Source organism: Ascaphus truei, chromosome 4, assembly GCF_040206685.1.
Source record: "Ascaphus truei isolate aAscTru1 chromosome 4, aAscTru1.hap1, whole genome shotgun sequence".
Lineage (NCBI taxonomy): Eukaryota > Metazoa > Chordata > Amphibia > Anura > Ascaphidae > Ascaphus > Ascaphus truei.
Window position 1 is genome coordinate 85,760,817 of NC_134486.1, and position 16,674 is coordinate 85,777,490.

Sequence of the window (16,674 nt, forward strand, 5' to 3'; positions counted from 1 at the left end):
TCCTCCAATACAATATGCACTGGCCTTTCATTTATTTTTACACCAAGACTCACTTTTATGCAAATTCAGTATTACTGAGATAGCCACGTTCATGGGATCCAGAGCCTAAAGGGGTTCTTAAATAGCACCGTGCACCCCTAAACAGACTAAGGCGTGGGGAAGGCGGTGTATGTGATGGGGATCACAGCTTGATCAGGAATTGCATTGGGGTAGGTTTTTCCAAAACAGTGCAGTGTCTTTTTTCTTATATATCTTCTCAAAAGTAAATATGCCAAAGAAGTTTATTTTGTGTTACACTCAGCGCATATAAATTATATTATATATTTTTTAAAAAGTGTATATATCTACATAAATATATAGATGTTACACACGCTACATACACATTGATATCCTGGGCCAATACAGGTTATATTGAGACTACAAATCAAACCCTTTATTCTGCATCTCCCCCCACTGGATGTGTATTGAACCACAAGCAGCTCACCCATACTAGGGTGAGGGGGCAAATATTCTTGTGGGATACTGCAGTCTTCCCACCCCCACCAGCATTAAACATCTTAATACAAAAAAGCATTACAAGGCCATACACGATGCATTACAGACCAGACATCCAGCAGGTGTGTTCTGATTCAACAAGTCATTATTAACCCTTAAATCTGAAAACGAGTGGCAAAGAGACCTGGGTCGAGGGTGGTAGAGGAAGACGCAGCGGAGGGAAAGGAAGAGGGCAGACTTAGTGATATTGTTCAAGGTCTAAATAAAAATTGCAGAACTGGGACAAAAAAAAAAAGTGCACACTATTTATCCGATTTCTTCCTGTTTTTCACCGTATTTTTTTGTTCAACAAATCTGGTGCTATAATTTGCAGTGACCCCACCGTGAAATAAAATGGGTATATATACACATAGAAGCATTCGCACTCACTATTTTGAGATATATAGATATATAAATTGAACTGGTGAGCACAATTCAGATCTACACAAAGTATTTCTTTTTCGACATGAATATCTGATAGTCACACACACACACATGTACCTGTGACAGTGGAACATGTAAGCGCTCACATGTTTAGAAGTTTGCGGATAGTGAGCACATGCTCAGGTAAGAAGACTTATGTAGGACTTTCCCTTCTTTTTATTATGGTGTTTATATTGATGTGTGAACTTTGTCATTTTCACATATATAGTTATGGAAGTGTGATGTTAATGAAATACACATTACTCTTAAAATAAACGACTTTTCGAAGATACAATACAAATAATTAATTATGCCTATTCGTATACATTAATCATATAATACATATTTTTAAATGGTGTAAGAGGCCTGTGCACCCTGTTACAAATGACTGCTGCCCTTCATTGAAATGGTGCCACAAATGTTTCCCCACTGGGTAATATATTGTATTAGAACAACAACAAAATATACAACATTTCATACGTACAAAACTTTTTTAAACATTTTTTTTTAAAAGATCCAAAACGTATTTAAATATAAAATCCTATAGGACTCACACTTAACTTAAATATTGCCAAGAAAATAACAAGGTTTGATAGAACAATCCCACAATATACAGAATACCTCGTTCAAAATGCAAGTGAAAAATTATTTGCGCTTAGCTATGTAACTTTGGGGAATATTTGCATCGGAGATCAATAAATATAAACAATGAAACAGGAGGTTGGGAAACTTTCCTAGCAAACCGTTAGCGCCCCCCATCCATTAATATTAATAATAATAACACACACGTAGAGGAAATCTAATAATTATAACAACTTGAAAAAAACACAAATACTATACCAGGAAATTAAATCTGTTCATATTTCAGAAGAGGACATCAATGGGGCTTGTGAAATCTCTCACCGAAATGTTGGTTATTTCCTCAGTAATTACAATGGTCATTTTTAAGTGTGGTATTATCAGCCCCTTGCTAATGTGGCCTGAATTGTCCCTAGATTTCTGCTCAGATCAGCTTCCGTTTATGAGGTAGTTCGGGTGCTTCTAATCTCAGGTGTTGCAGGGTTAGGGTGGTGGGGGGGGGGATTGTATGGGGGTCTTACCTGGGTACCCCACAGAGGGGTGCAGCAAATCCATGGTAGGTCCTGTCAGCCCCAATCCATTCATGCCATAGGGGGGCTGTTTGAGGTATGACATCATACTAAAGGCTGTTTAGGGTTCCCCCAAAAGTATCCAAAAAGAATGGAGGTTCTCTTTTTTTTTTTTTTTTATTAAAAAAAAATAAAAAAAATCTTCTATATTCCTCCTCTCTTTCCTCCAAGACGGATCAAACAGACAGCTACAACAAAAACAGTATTTTAATATTTCAAATAGTGTATAACGAGTTTGAAATATAAAACTTAAACTACGTTGGAATAAGTAAAGCGATATATAGATGCACCGTTTACATAAATCACCCGGTAAAGCGTCACCACTTCCACGTACACGATTATACATATAATTGCGGGGGTGTTTAAAAGAAATTGAAAAATAGTTTTTTTTCCCCCCAAAGTATGATGCCGGATTTATGTTTCAAATACGCTTCGCAGGAGCTAAAATCTACACATCCAGCATTTGGAATTAAACCCCCAAAATGTGCAACTCAAAAACAAGACAACGGTGGGAAGTTAACTTTCTAGGTGAACTAAACAAGCGAGAGATTATTCCCTCACCTGGGACATTAAACAGCCTGCAGGGAAGGTATGAGGACTGGGCTTGGTGCTGTGTCTATAGGGGAAATAATAAAATACCTTTAGTTTAGTCTTGTGTTTAGTTGTAAGTTGCATATTGTACACATTAATGAATGTTTTATAACCGAAAAACAGAGTAAATACATACACAGTCGAAAATAGTCCACAATAACCCCGTCAATAACAGGCGATAATTATTATCACGTTATAGGGCAACAAAATAAGTAAAAAGACTGAAATACCTTGTTATTTTGTATTTACGGTCAGCTGCGGTTTAGTGAATTATACTACTTAAAAGTGCACGAAGTTATCTATTTAATAGGGATACAACTAGATATTTTACTAAGCAGTACTGTGACTTTTCTTTAACACTGTTAAACTAGTTGCAGACAAGGGAAGTTTGTGTTTTGCTCCTTGGAATAAAGTAGTGTGACAGTTGTGCTAAGGTTAGGGATACATGTCTGGCCTACAGCAGATCCAGGTTTATTCCGGTTGTACTTTTTGAAACTCTGATACGTGTTCCCCGTTTAAACAAAGCAGCAAATGAACAGAAAATATCATTTTAAACAATGTGCGCGCTGGGCATTTTTTTTAAAATCATCCAAAAGTTATTATTGTCTTCAACTAACATAATAGAAATGTGTCCTGTTTTACAAGAAGTCTAGCCAAACTCGTTTTTATTTATTGCAGAACTCCTTCTGCAGGCGGGATCTATTGATAAAGCTAATGTAGGTTTCTTGCCGAACCAAATGTATCCACAATTACCTCCTCCAGTCAGCATTAGAGAAAATCCCAGCACAAATACCACATTGCCATATCTCCCACTAAAGGTGGGGTGCAAGCTTTAGAGAGGAGAACAGAACACATTTCTCAGACACAGGAGTTTGGAAAAGTGGAGGTTTATTTTTTAATCCATTTCATTTTTTGTTCTCATCTTAGGCAGGAATACTGGGATCAAATTTACCAATAAAGCTGGGAGCCTCCCCAGGGAAGAAATACCACAAAAAAAAAAAAGTGTCACTAAAAATTAAGTGGCAAAACCCACCCCGACAATTAGGATCGGCAGAGATTATCAGATAAATCACCCCGTGGTTAACCCAGATCTGCACTCAGAAAAAGTACAAGTAATACAGGTATTATTCAAGTCCAAACAGACCCGTCTGTTACCGGGTAGGAAATAGGGTAACACATGCAACGTATTCCGTTTACTTTATGTACCTCAAAATAAACAAACGTGTGGATCAAACAACCAAACGACACACTTTTCATGTTAAGATTTAGGACAAAATCCCTGGAGGAGAAGACAGAATGATCTGTGTATAAAAGTATTTTTGGCAAGTGTTACCTGCCCTGTTGTATAATACTGAGCAGGTAGGAGGAGAGACACAGAAAACAAACCTACATCTGAGATCAATTAAGGTGAGAAACTGTCAACCTGCCTCCATTAAAAGAGAAAGGCAAAAAAAAATAAACTAATAAATAAATAAATTAAAAAAAAAAAAAAGGTGAGCGAGAGGAAGTCCCAAAAGAAGGAATTATTAGGAAAATAAACAAATACAACTCAGGTTTGTGCCTGGAGTGCAGAGACTTTTTATTCCGGATAGATCCGACCCCCAGCACCATGCACTGAGTGCGAGAGCTCAGGCCTCTCTACCACATCTCAGGCACAAGGTGGGGGAGCCACTTCCAAGTCACAGGACACTTTGCAACAGACTGTGCTGTGTCTTGGGTTATTCAGGAAATATTCTGCTGGTGTTTTTGCCAGTTTATTTTGTAATTATTGTTGTATTTTGTTGGCTTATTCTCGTTAATTTTTTTGATTATTATTATTATTATTTGCAAGGGGATGGTCCCAACACAACAAGCCCTTGATCCCACCCCCCCTCCTCCTGCTTCCACCTACAGGATAAAGTTAGTGTGAGGGGAGAGGCCTGTGCAGTGAGAGTCTGGCAGGAGCAGCCCAGGGAGAAGGGGAATAAATCAAGTGATTTACCTTGTCGGAGGAGTAGCTGTCCCGCGCCCGGTGCTTTAGGTGATTGGAAATGCAGACTGAAGAAGATTGATCACCTTCCTCTTGCCCTACCCCTTGTGAGTGAGCAGGGGGGAGGCTGCGTAACCGTGCGCTTTGGCCAATCACCGGCTGTGGAACCCGAGAGTGACACGCGCCCCAGCCAATTGGCAGAGCTAGTTGGAAGGGTTACCCCTACCCCCTCCCCCCAGCACTGAACAAGCCCAGGCTGCTGGAGCTGTGCGGAGAGAGCAAGAAGTACAGAGAGAGAGAGAGAGAGATATACTGCATCTGTGCAACTATAACACACACACACTCATACAGTCATAACACACCGAGGCAATGCACAGATCATTAACAAGCAGGCAAGCGCTGGCTGTAATTAAAGGGCTACATTTTAGTGTTCATTAAAAAAATAAATACAACATAATAATACATAAAACAGAATAAAGTGTAACTTTTCCTCCAGCTCGGGGACATAACGTGCTGTGAGCGGTGCCAGCACCTGAAAAAGCAGCCGGGTAATTAAAAAAAGAGGGGAATTTGGGAATTGTTTTTTTTTTCTTTCAATAAAGAAATCAAACTTTTTTTTTTTCTACACTGGGGAAAGATTTTCTGTAATTATTTTGCTTTTCAGTCAGTTTTGAAGGAAACAAGTTGATCCACTTTTACAGCACTTTTCAAACACATTTTTCTGTTCCTTTCGTATTTCTGTGTTCAATATCATCTTCCACCAACATGACAGTATACTCGCAATTTTGTCTAATATTTGTGTTAATGTTTTAAACGGATACAATCGGATATAGAGTCCCAAATGCCCAGGGTCTACAAGAATATAATTATAACATGTTAAACATTTTTTTTTCCTGAACATAACAAGGATTCAAAGTTGTCTTTCTTTCTCCCCGATTAAAAGCGAAGTAAATAATTAAATTATTTTATTTTTTTTACAAAAAAAAGTAAATAACTCATTACACTGGAAGTTTTTTTGCTTTTATTTGTTTTCGGCATATTCTCACAAATTATTGTTATAACAACAAGTAGATGCAATAATTTAACAAGCAGTCTAACGAAAATTAGAACAGGTACAAAGAGTAAAAACAGATTATATTCTCTCATATTTCTGTCGCCTTAATTTGAGAATTCAGTGTGAAGTGTTTGAATCCAACTTTTTAAACAGTATTGTTCCTCTTTCTGCTATATCGTTTTCTAAATATTTTTTTAGAGGGGGGGGGGGAATCTTAAACCCTAGTAAAATTAACAAAAAAAACAAGTGTGGTTAGAATGCAATAATATTAATAGTTATAGTTGAGTAAAAAATTAATAATAGAGCAAATTTTTGTCAGCAGTATGACCTAATATTGCAAGAGGACATTAAAAGTCGTTTTTATGATACTTTTTAATCTTTTTTTTTTTACGGATCAAGAGAAAAGTTTTCCTGTCCCACAGATCGCTTGCAAAAAAATGTACATCATTTCCTACTTTAAATGTCCACGGTTAAAATCGCAAATCTTTTCCATCCCCCCCCCCCCCAGCTCACACTTTCCTAGTTAGCACCTTCAGCTCACACTTTCCTAGTTAGCACCTTCAGGTGTCACGGGTGGGTTATGATGCAGGGGCCCATGGCTTGAGATGAACCGGTTTCCCTGATGGGGCAGTGCTCATAGAGGTGGCACTGATGCCTTCTCCTGCTCCTCAAAGGATCCGCCAGATCTTCTTAGAGGACCTTTAATAAGGCTTTGCTCGGTCCTTTTGTTGATCTCTCAAAATCAACTCCTTCTAATTGAAGTTGGAACTGAAAGCGAGCTAATGTTCAAAGAAAGTGACCGCTAGACGAACAAAATTACATTTTTTTTTTTTGGGGTGGACCACGAGGGGGGACATCTCATGAAAGGAAGGGTAGGTTGGGGAGGGGGGAGAAGAAGACAAGAGGTAAGGGGGGTGTACGAGATCTTTCTGTAGTCCACAAAAGTCATCTATACGCAGGCACTTTCCCTAAGAACAAAGACACCGCGGCCCATTCACAAAAAGAATTACCCCCCAAAATCCTCTTTTGGAACTTTTTTTTTCAAAAGCCTCACTTTTCTTCTTCTTTTTTTTTTTTTAGTGTCTCAACATTCACATCCCTTCTCTAGATACGTTTTCCATTTGCTGGAATTTGTTTAAAAAAATGTAAATAAAGCAAGTGTGTTTTCTATTTATTTCATGTATTAAAAGTGCTTCAACCTGGAAGAAAAGCCCCCCCCCCCCGCCCCAAAGGATCATTCACGTTATTTTTGTAAACTATTTTTATTTTGAGATAAAATGTACATTTGTGTGCACAAACAGTACTGGGCTGTAGCCCTCTCCCCTAATAAAATAGCCCTCTCCAGAAGGAGAATGGGGCAGATTTACTGTTTGCGGTTGGAATCTAGGCTCAGGCTGATCTGATCAGCTCTGTACAAATATGAAGGTATCAAGTAGCACTAACCCTTTTTGTAATAAGAGTATTTTGTCTAATCCCAAATTGCAGGCGAATTTTCTTAATGCCTCAGCCCATAAAACCTCGGATTAAGGGAAGTTTAAAAACGAGGGGGGGAGCAGAAGGGAAGGGAGGGAAAAAAAAACCCCACAAAAGTTTAGTCTGTCTGAAGCAGTGAAAATTGTAGCAGGATTTGTGGTGACTGGTTAGCTGGCTCCTGGACACAAAGGAGTAGATAAAATGAGAAAGCCAGGAACTAAAGGAGCAGACACGGTGCCGGTATCTAAGAGATGAGCTATAGTATGCTGTGAGATATATATATATATTTTTTATATATATATATATATATATTTTTTTTATATATATATATATATATATATATATATATATATATATATATATGTATATATGTATATATATGTATATATATATATATATATATATATATATATATATATATATATATATATATATATATGACACATACTGAAACCTGTGATCTACCGAAGGTGATCTGCTGCACACCTAATCTAATACACACCCCATATCAGGACATGGATTCAGCTGACACCTGGAAGACTTGGGCAGGTCCTGCTCTGCGAGGCTCCGCACAGTTCTCCTCTGCAGGGATGACCGACTCCACAACAAAAAAAACTGCCTGCTCTCCCCAGGGGCTCTTTCATGCGCCTTGGCCTTGGATCCGGATGATGGTTCATGAAGTTTCCAAATTGCAGGGGCAGAACCCCTGACTCCCTTTTCTTTTATTCTGGTTTTGTTGGGGGCTGCTTGTGTAAGAGAAAACACAGCAATCCTGTGTCCTAATACTAAGAAAGGTAAGGCAGAGAAGAGAGAGAAAAATAGTCTATCCTGAAATTACTTGCTGTAGTATTTCTTGTGTTTTATGATATGCAGAAGATGTAGAAGACAGAGCCTGTGAAGTTTAACAACCAGGAGGGAGAAGAGCAAATAATAATAATAATTCAGCCATTGACACCCCCTTCGGATCCTTCCTCCTTATATCTCCCCGTTTTCTCTTTGTGGATTTTAGTTCCTTCAAATATCAACTGCTTGTGACCATTTATATCTGCTGTCTCAATGTGATGCTCACACATCAGAACCAGGCAACGACTTTTACTCCCCAGAGTGTAAAGTTTACTACAGTATTTTTTTGTGTGTTTCTCTAAAATAAACAGTGTTCCTATTTAATCAAGTTCTGTTTTTGTTACTCACGCGTGCAGTCTCTGCTCATTTTAAACTAAACAATTACAGCATGTTTACGGTATCTACCATCTCCCATGCTGTAAAGTTACTGTAGGAGATATGAGGGATTTAAGCGATTATCCACAATAGGCAATGTAAATTTGACATTACAATTAAAATATGGTATGTCTATATTGCTCCCTGTGTGTGTGTGTGTGTGTGTGTGTGTGTGTGTGTGTGTGTGTGTGTGTGTGTGTGTGTGTGTGTATGTGTGTATGTATATATATATATATAAATATATATTCTATATATATATATATATATATATATAGAATATATATCTATATATATTTATATACCATTTTTAGTTGAGAAAATCAATATACTTAAAAGTAAAAACTGTGTGTGTATGTATGTATATACACATACGCTATATATATATATTTTTTAAACACACACACACACACACACACACACACACACACACACACACACACACACACACACACACACACACACACACACACACACACACACAATATTTCTCACTTGCAAAGATCACGCATACATGTTGGTGGTTTTATTGTGTTCAGCGCACTACTTTGGATTCCAAGCTGAGAAGATCAGAAACATTAATTTGAAAGTACTAAAGGGGACAGAGAGGACGTCAGCTGTCAAAACTTATTTTTCACTCTGTAATCATATTGAAGGCAGCAGCAATGAATCTCCGAGGCTTGTGTCATTAGGAAAAGGCACCGCATCCAATTCTCACAGCAAAAGCGATTGTGAGAGTCAACATATGCTGTCCCCAAATGAATACATTCTAATCTCACTACCAATAAACCGCATTAACCTACATTAAGGCAACAACAAAAAAAGGGAAAGCACTTGGCTTTTTACAGATTCTGGGGTTTTAAGTCATTCGGCAGAATGGATCACAAACTAAAGCAGAAAAACTGAAACAGAGACAAGGGAAGAGTAAAATGGGAGAAAGAGGCCAGGGATATTATTAAAAAGTTCTGTAGTACAGAGTTACAGCAGAAAGATAGAGGGATGCTGTGTACCTATTAATGACATTATATGCATATGATATCACAGGTCTATATAGACAACTTAAGGTGGTGAGTATGTTGATGCAATGAAGACAAAGATAAATATAACTTGCTCAGACAGCGGAGTTAGATGTGAAGTATTTGTTAATGAAACATGAATATTAGTTGTAAATCCCCCACTTATTGCAGCATCTCTTCATCCGCTAGGCACAGCAGTCTGAGCAGGGCAGGAACACACGGCTTGTTTGATATACAATGTATCTATTAAGTAATGCTTTTAGCAATGTGATAATGTGGCATTGTTGGATTTAGATGTGGCAAATATTTGAAGGTTTCCTTATATATTTCTAAAAGGCAAAACAGACTCCCCCAATATCAGTTTAGGTTTCATATTTAAATTCTAAAATTGTATTGTTCTTCTTAAAATACATAAATAAATTTAAAAAACCTCACATCTTAAGTGAAACAGTTATTGTGCTTAGTGAGATCTTACAATTTGCAGTTATTTCATACTCCCCAGTGAAAACGAATTAATTTCAAGACTTGAATACAAAGAAATATTTGCACCGTGGTAAAAACCTGTTTCAGAGCCATCAAATACATTAGCATCTGCATTAATTAAATGTATTTTACATGAATTAAAAATCACGGATGTGTTTAATATATATATATATATATATATATATATATATATATATATATATATATATATATATATATATTAAACATCTTTTAGATATAAAGTTACTGGTCAAAAAGTATATATTCTTCATGCACAAATATATTAACGCACGGTATTGTAAAGACATATACACTCATTATTATCAGTTTGACAAAGACAATTAGCAAGAAGTACTGTAAGAAAGATTCGGCTTTTATTGGAAATTGTAAATGACAGTATTGTAATAAATAAACAGGACGTGTTCCACAAGTATGACAGGTTGCATATGCTAACAGAAAACAGTATCCGATACCTGCACTCAGTGGCATAAGACAGACAGGAATTGGCTTGCAGAAATAAATATTAACAGCATTGTAAGCTAATGTTTAGGTTCCACTGTAGAATAAATAGATTTCTCCCACAAAAGGTTAAGCCTTTGATGAAGAAATGTAAACTGACACAGTCCTTGGAGCCAAACGTCACATGGAAGGGACTGCTGACCGAGTAAGCTAGGATGAGGGACAGCTCTCCCGAAAAGAACACACACAATCTTCATTTATATTATATTTTCAAGAATAAAATGTAAAACAGCCGCTCAAATAAAACACTTGTAAATATAGCAAATGATATAATTCGTTGCATGGATACTATTCAATTTAAATGTAGGGAGCTTACAGATATTAGAAGTGTCAGGACTTGATGAGACCATTTATAAAGATAGCTTAGACATTATCTCTCCTCTATAGCTCAATTAAAACAATATTCGCTGCCTTCAGGCCCCTCCCCACTATACCAACCTCCTGATAAGCAGCTGACATGTATAAACTCTTGGACCAGTCCAAGGCCACTACCCCTCGTGATCAAGGTTGCCATCTTTAACGTTATTAACCTTGCTGTACCCAGCCTCAGAGTGTATAGCATAGGGGACTGGATCGCACTAGTGTAATCACTGTGAGAAGCATTAGTTTGAATAAAAATTATTAAAAAAAAAAAACGGATGCAGATAATAAAATAAAAACATTAAAATTGGCTGAACTGGGTGACTTGGTTCAGAACATTCCTTACAGAGTGCAGTATTTTCTTTATCTTACTCAGGGCCCGTCACAATAATAATTAAAAAAAAAATTGCACAGAGGGGTGGTCATTGAAGAAGTGTCACCCTTCCCTTGCAGCAGTCACTGGATGACACATTTCTCTTCCTTCTTGGCCATCTTGCCTTTGTTTTGCTCCAGGGTTCTTTCCAAGTGTTCATCCTCTTCTTCAGCTCTGTAAAGTCAGATGCAGGCAAAGGTCACTCCCCCAAACTCCATGAGCACACGCAGGGAGATCTTGCTTTATGTATACAATCAATGCCACCTTTGTAGGGCTGATGTTCAGGGCAGGATGTGTGGTGCAAGAAGTGGGATCTCTACACATGCAGAATCCCCCCTCCCCCCCACAAAACAACTGGATATTATTGCAATATTACTAGTGTTATGAGGCTAGGGTTGGAGCTGCATTGTTAAACTACCACTTATGCACTAGAGTGTTCAGGTGACCCACAATATGACTGTGAAACATTTCACTCTTCTATGGGTGATGAGAACAAATCAGGTGTTCAAATCATGTGGTGTCTTAGGTGATATGGTCTTACTGTTTCTCCTGGGCATCCAGATCTCTGACCAGAGCATCTCGCTTATTAACCAGAATAACCAGTTCATCCAGTAAGAGCTGCTCTCTCCTCTTCTGGGCTTCTGTTTTTTGCCAATCTACAGAAACACAATTTAGCACAATTAACCAAATCACTGCTGAGGGACTAAACATTTTTTTTTTTTTACAATGATTCTAATGATATCAAATGGAGTTATGGTACAGTACGTAGTCATATTTTCCACTCTGTTATGGCTTCATATACACATATATTGGCATTCGTGTAACATATATTGGCATTCGTGTAACAGTGTGTTTTGAATACATCTTTTTTGGATTACCCCTTGCTGTATGCTGTCTCCTTTATTAGTTTACGGACTGGTAACTATGCTGTTTATCTCTATGGGACTAGCATCTGCCTCATGCTTTGTATCAGTGTGCTGACTGGCTCTATCTATATTATATATCTATATTATATATCTATATATATCTATATATATATCTATATATATATCTATATATATATATACACACACACACAGTGGTCGACAAATCACCAAAAAATCTACTCGCCGAACAAAAAAAATCTACTCGCCACCTAGTAACACACGTGTGCTGCTTGGGCCAATAGGAGCTCGCCACAATGTTAAATCCACTCACCCGGGGCGTGCAGATGTATAGGTTTGTCGAACACTGTAATATATATATATATATATATATATATATATATATATATATATATATATATATATATATATAACACATATATATACAGATTTGTACACACACACACTAACATTATTACCCTGAGGAAGGGCCCATTTGTGGGTCCGAAACGTTGGTGATTTGTGTAATTTAATCTACAATATATGTTTATGTTTTACAAACCTGAGTGCTGTCTGCTGATTCCCGTGCGAACGGTATCGTATGTTATATATATATATATATATATATATATATATATATATATATATATATAGTCAGTAGATGAGAATAAAGGCACTCCGTCGGGTAAACAGTGGTGGGTGCAAATCCTATAAGAGCAAAATAGGCAATACGATACCATGTGGATGAATATCAAAGGCAGCACTCCAGAAAGTAGTCAGAAAAAGAATTGTATGTGGTCTATTGCACTCTGTATTCACATCACCTTGAGAAAGGTCCCGCATGTAGGACCGAAACGTTGGATTTGACGTCTCATTAATACAATTCTTTTTTTTGACTACTTTCTGGAGTGCTGCCTTTGACATTCGTCCACACAGTATCGTATTGTGTGTGTGTGTGTGTGTGTGTGTGTGTGTGTGTGTGTGTGTGTGTGTGTGTGTGTGTATGTATATATATATATATATAATACATATATACAGATTTGTACACACACACACACACCAACATTACTGCTCTCAATAATGAAGCTCTGTCACCTTAACATGAAAGTTACATATAAAGACATGCATTTTAGCCAATAAAGGTATTGCTTGTGCCCAACAGTGTGTTGTTTTTCTGACTAACCGGCTGAACAAAGGCACTTGGATAAACTAGATCTTAATAGTTAGCAACAGGTTTCACGCTGCATTTGCACTGATGTGCACTGACCTTAAGAGTTAAGGATACCTGGAATATTTCAACTGTTTCTTTAATAATACTGCAGGGTGACCCCTATATGGTCCCTGGTTTAATTCCTTGCTGTAGTAATTTCTTCCACGTGTGCAGAACGGGGGGTTCCCTCCTTATAGGAGGGCACAATAGAAAGCTGGCAGAGTATTACAGTTAAACAGAACCATTTTTCCAAGGCAGGCCCAAGGCCCATTACAAGGCACTCATTTCTTTTTAGCTATTTGGTAACAGTTTGAGGCGTTTCACACTGTGCTCCATATGCCTTGCAATAACTTGAAAGGGAAATGCTAATTGGTTCATGCATTTCTTTTAAAGTTGAAATCAATGAAATGTGGAATATCATACAAGAATGTTCTCAGTTGTATTCTAAGTTATATCTCGTTAAGAATGCTGTCAGCATAACGCTTATTTAAATGCACCTAACAAGCAGTTGTATCAATGGCACAGCTAAACATTGCCATTTATTTGGGGGTAGCGGGGGGAGATATTTAACAAGCCAGTGGCGATTTCATGGAGGTACAAAGAATTACCAACATCCTGCCTTAAAATAATTTCATAATAACTACATCATGGGCAAAGGTGTAAGTAGGTAATTCAACCCCTTCAGTGCCGCAGGAATCTGCAATGTACTCCTGACCCACCCCTCTCACATTGGACACACAGGAAATATATTCCAATATAGACCAGGCACTACAACACAGAAATAATATACCTATTTTAGAGAATATTCTTTTTAATACGGAGGAAAGTAATGCTTACATCACATGTATGATTTCTACACATGAGGAAAAAACTCTTGATATATCTTTACAGACCTCTCATTTTGAGTGTGTTTTCTGACTTAATGAGTTAAATTAAACCAGATATGTCCAGTATTATCACGCTTCCGCAGTTGTAATCTGATACTTTTGCATAAAAAAAGATAAAGAAATCACAAAACTTTTTTTTTTCCAATAGATTTTTTTTTTTTTTTTAGTAGGAATTTTCTCTGCTTTACATGTCCAAACCCTCACAATAAAGCAACCAATAAACTCTCCTCTATAGTATATATGCATAAGACTTCCAGAAACTCCTGATTCCCCAGCCAAGTGCCCTTTTGCTCAGCCAGACTGCAGGAGCTTGTAACTGTCAATCAACCACCAGGCTACTCCGCCCCCCTCATTAGGAAGGTAAACAATGAAAAGAAGAAGTAGGTTATAAGGGAGATAGCAGAACAAATGAGGACCACGAGGGAAACAGGACACCAGCTTTAAAAAAAAAAAAATCCATAGCCACTGACTCCAGCAGGGTCCTTTTCCCCCCATGCACTTTCCAAAAAAGCAGAGCAAAGAGTGTGTGCAATCCTTTTGGATTAGTCTCCTCTCTCTCCATTGCCCTGGGCAATCATGTTAAAACTCACATGGCTGGTGCTTATTCAGATAAACCTAACAATGCACACCAGTGGTTACCATGTGAATCTTCACAAACCACACAAGAATGTGCTGGTTCAAATCCCCCTGACCCTCCTCCAAAGGCAAATTTATTCAAGACAGCAAACTGCTCAGCAGCTTTCTGAAAGCAAGTGCTGCTAGTGGGAATTCCACCTTATATTTACACGTTAGTAACCAGATGCAGCATCATGTCAGATGCTGGCAAAATATCGGAAGTTTACTGTACAATGACTTCTCAGTTTTGCATTAATACAAGTATAACAAGTTACAAACATGTACTTGCTCTAAGTTTTTGTAAATTAAATACACACAACACAGTGTGTTCCTACAGCATGTTTTTAATAATGTCTTAAACACTGTACTGTATTATGATGATTATTATTATATTATGCTGGTCATGTATGCTTCCGTTTCCTGTACAGAGGGATACAAATATAAAGGTGAACATCCAGAATTCTTGCAAGAAACAAAAAAAATATATAAAAAAGGTGCTAGTGACCAGGGCAGGGGACCCCCAAAACCCACCTACAAGAGGCAAAAATAATAACAGTAAAGATACTGCACTCCCCCCAAATATCACATGTATAAACCAGATGCCTCTGATGATGGGGGTGGTACCCAGAAACATTCTGCTACAACCTCTTTGCCATTGGCAGGTTGTCACCCGGTTTTTTTTTGGTGCATTCATTGTATATTGTATAATTTGCAATTATTTTCAAAATTGATTGCTTTAAAATAGATTTATACATGCAATATAGTTTGGAGACTGCAGTGTCTTTTCTTGGTATTTCTGTTGCTCTACACATACATGGAAGAATACAGATATAAACTACAGAGTAAGGACCTCAGAAACACAAATAAACATTGGTGAAAAGAATGCCTGCCCTGCAGGCTAAAACCTAATCTTACAACTGGAAGTCCCCCCCCCCTGCTTTAGTACATATTTTTCTTCTATTCAGTGTTTTTATACATTGACTTGTTTTATAGTATCCGGCCGCTCCTCCTTCTCTTACAGTACTGTGCACCCCACAACTGGAACAATCTACCGGAGACTCTCACAGCCACCACAACCAGTCTAAGTTCTTTCAAAACTAAAGCGGTCTCCCATTTTAATCTGGTCTGTAACTGTGACATGTCTATAATATATATTATCTTTACCTGTGCATGGAATGTCTTGTATATAATGTATAACCCTGCTCACTTAATGTAACTATATATTTGTAACCATGTATTTGTCATTATAACTCTGTGCCCAGGACATACTTGAAAATGAGACGTAATTAAATAATATGTGCAAGAAAGATTTAGAATAAATATACATTCAATAGGAGCTGGGGAGACAATAGAATGTGGTATACAATTAATAACCAATTAATACCATGGAAAACCAATATGCTATTTAGTAGCAGACTGCCCTAACTTTTGTCATTACTCGGAATGGGACATTTGGCTGTGGCCGTTTCGCAAAGACCACATGACTGCCGGCATCCTGCCGCAGACGGTCCGTGCTGGAACCCCCGCCACCAGCCGCTTCTATTATAAGGCAAGTTTTAGCGATTAGGGTATGGTGTTAGTTTTAGGGGTTTCAGTAGTTAGGGTATGGGGTTAACTTTAGGGGTTTTAGTCGTAGGGGGCTTTAGGGCAAGGGCAGGTTTTTTTTAGGGGAAGGGATTATGGTAGGGTTTTTTTAGGGTATGAGCTTTTTAGGGTAAGGGCTTAGGTTAGGGTTACTTAGGGTAGGGTTATTTAGGGTAAGGGTTGTTTACGGTAGATGATTTTAGGGTACGGGTTAAGCTTAAGCACTTCCCTTAGTGGCTAAGCGGCCGGTGGCAGGTCCCAGTGGCAGGGTGTCACACAGCAAAACGGCAGCAACCAAATATCCTAGACTGCTATTACTGGTCACTGCCTATGCTGTGATGGATAGTATTTGTGATT

General features: G+C 37.8%; 2 protein-coding genes across 11 annotated transcripts in view; both read right to left on the reverse strand.

Annotated features, from left to right (window-relative positions):
• OTX1 (orthodenticle homeobox 1) overlaps positions 1 to 4,760 on the reverse strand; it is an 11,798-nt gene extending 7,038 nt beyond the window's left edge. The window contains exons 1-3 of one of the 2 annotated variants that reach the window (XM_075596143.1): positions 4,678 to 4,746; positions 2,667 to 2,721; positions 2,058 to 2,293 (exon numbers count right to left, since the gene is read on the reverse strand). In XM_075596143.1, coding sequence (XP_075452258.1) covers positions 2,058 to 2,154 — 97 coding nt within the window. In that variant the 5' untranslated portion in view covers positions 2,155 to 2,293; positions 2,667 to 2,721; positions 4,678 to 4,746. Of the gene's footprint in view, positions 1 to 2,057; positions 2,294 to 2,666; positions 2,722 to 4,677 lie in introns of both variants that reach the window. The other variant, XM_075596144.1, reaches the window with a different exon arrangement.
• Positions 4,761 to 10,258: 5,498 nt separating this feature from the next.
• EHBP1 (EH domain binding protein 1) overlaps positions 10,259 to 16,674 on the reverse strand; it is a 428,910-nt gene continuing 422,494 nt past the window's right edge. For all 9 annotated transcript variants that reach the window (XM_075596145.1, XM_075596151.1, XM_075596150.1 and 6 more), the window contains 2 exons: positions 11,700 to 11,814; positions 10,259 to 11,332 (listed from right to left, as the gene is read on the reverse strand). In XM_075596145.1, coding sequence (XP_075452260.1) covers positions 11,242 to 11,332; positions 11,700 to 11,814 — 206 coding nt within the window. In that variant the 3' untranslated portion in view covers positions 10,259 to 11,241. The remainder of the gene's footprint in view (positions 11,333 to 11,699; positions 11,815 to 16,674) is intronic.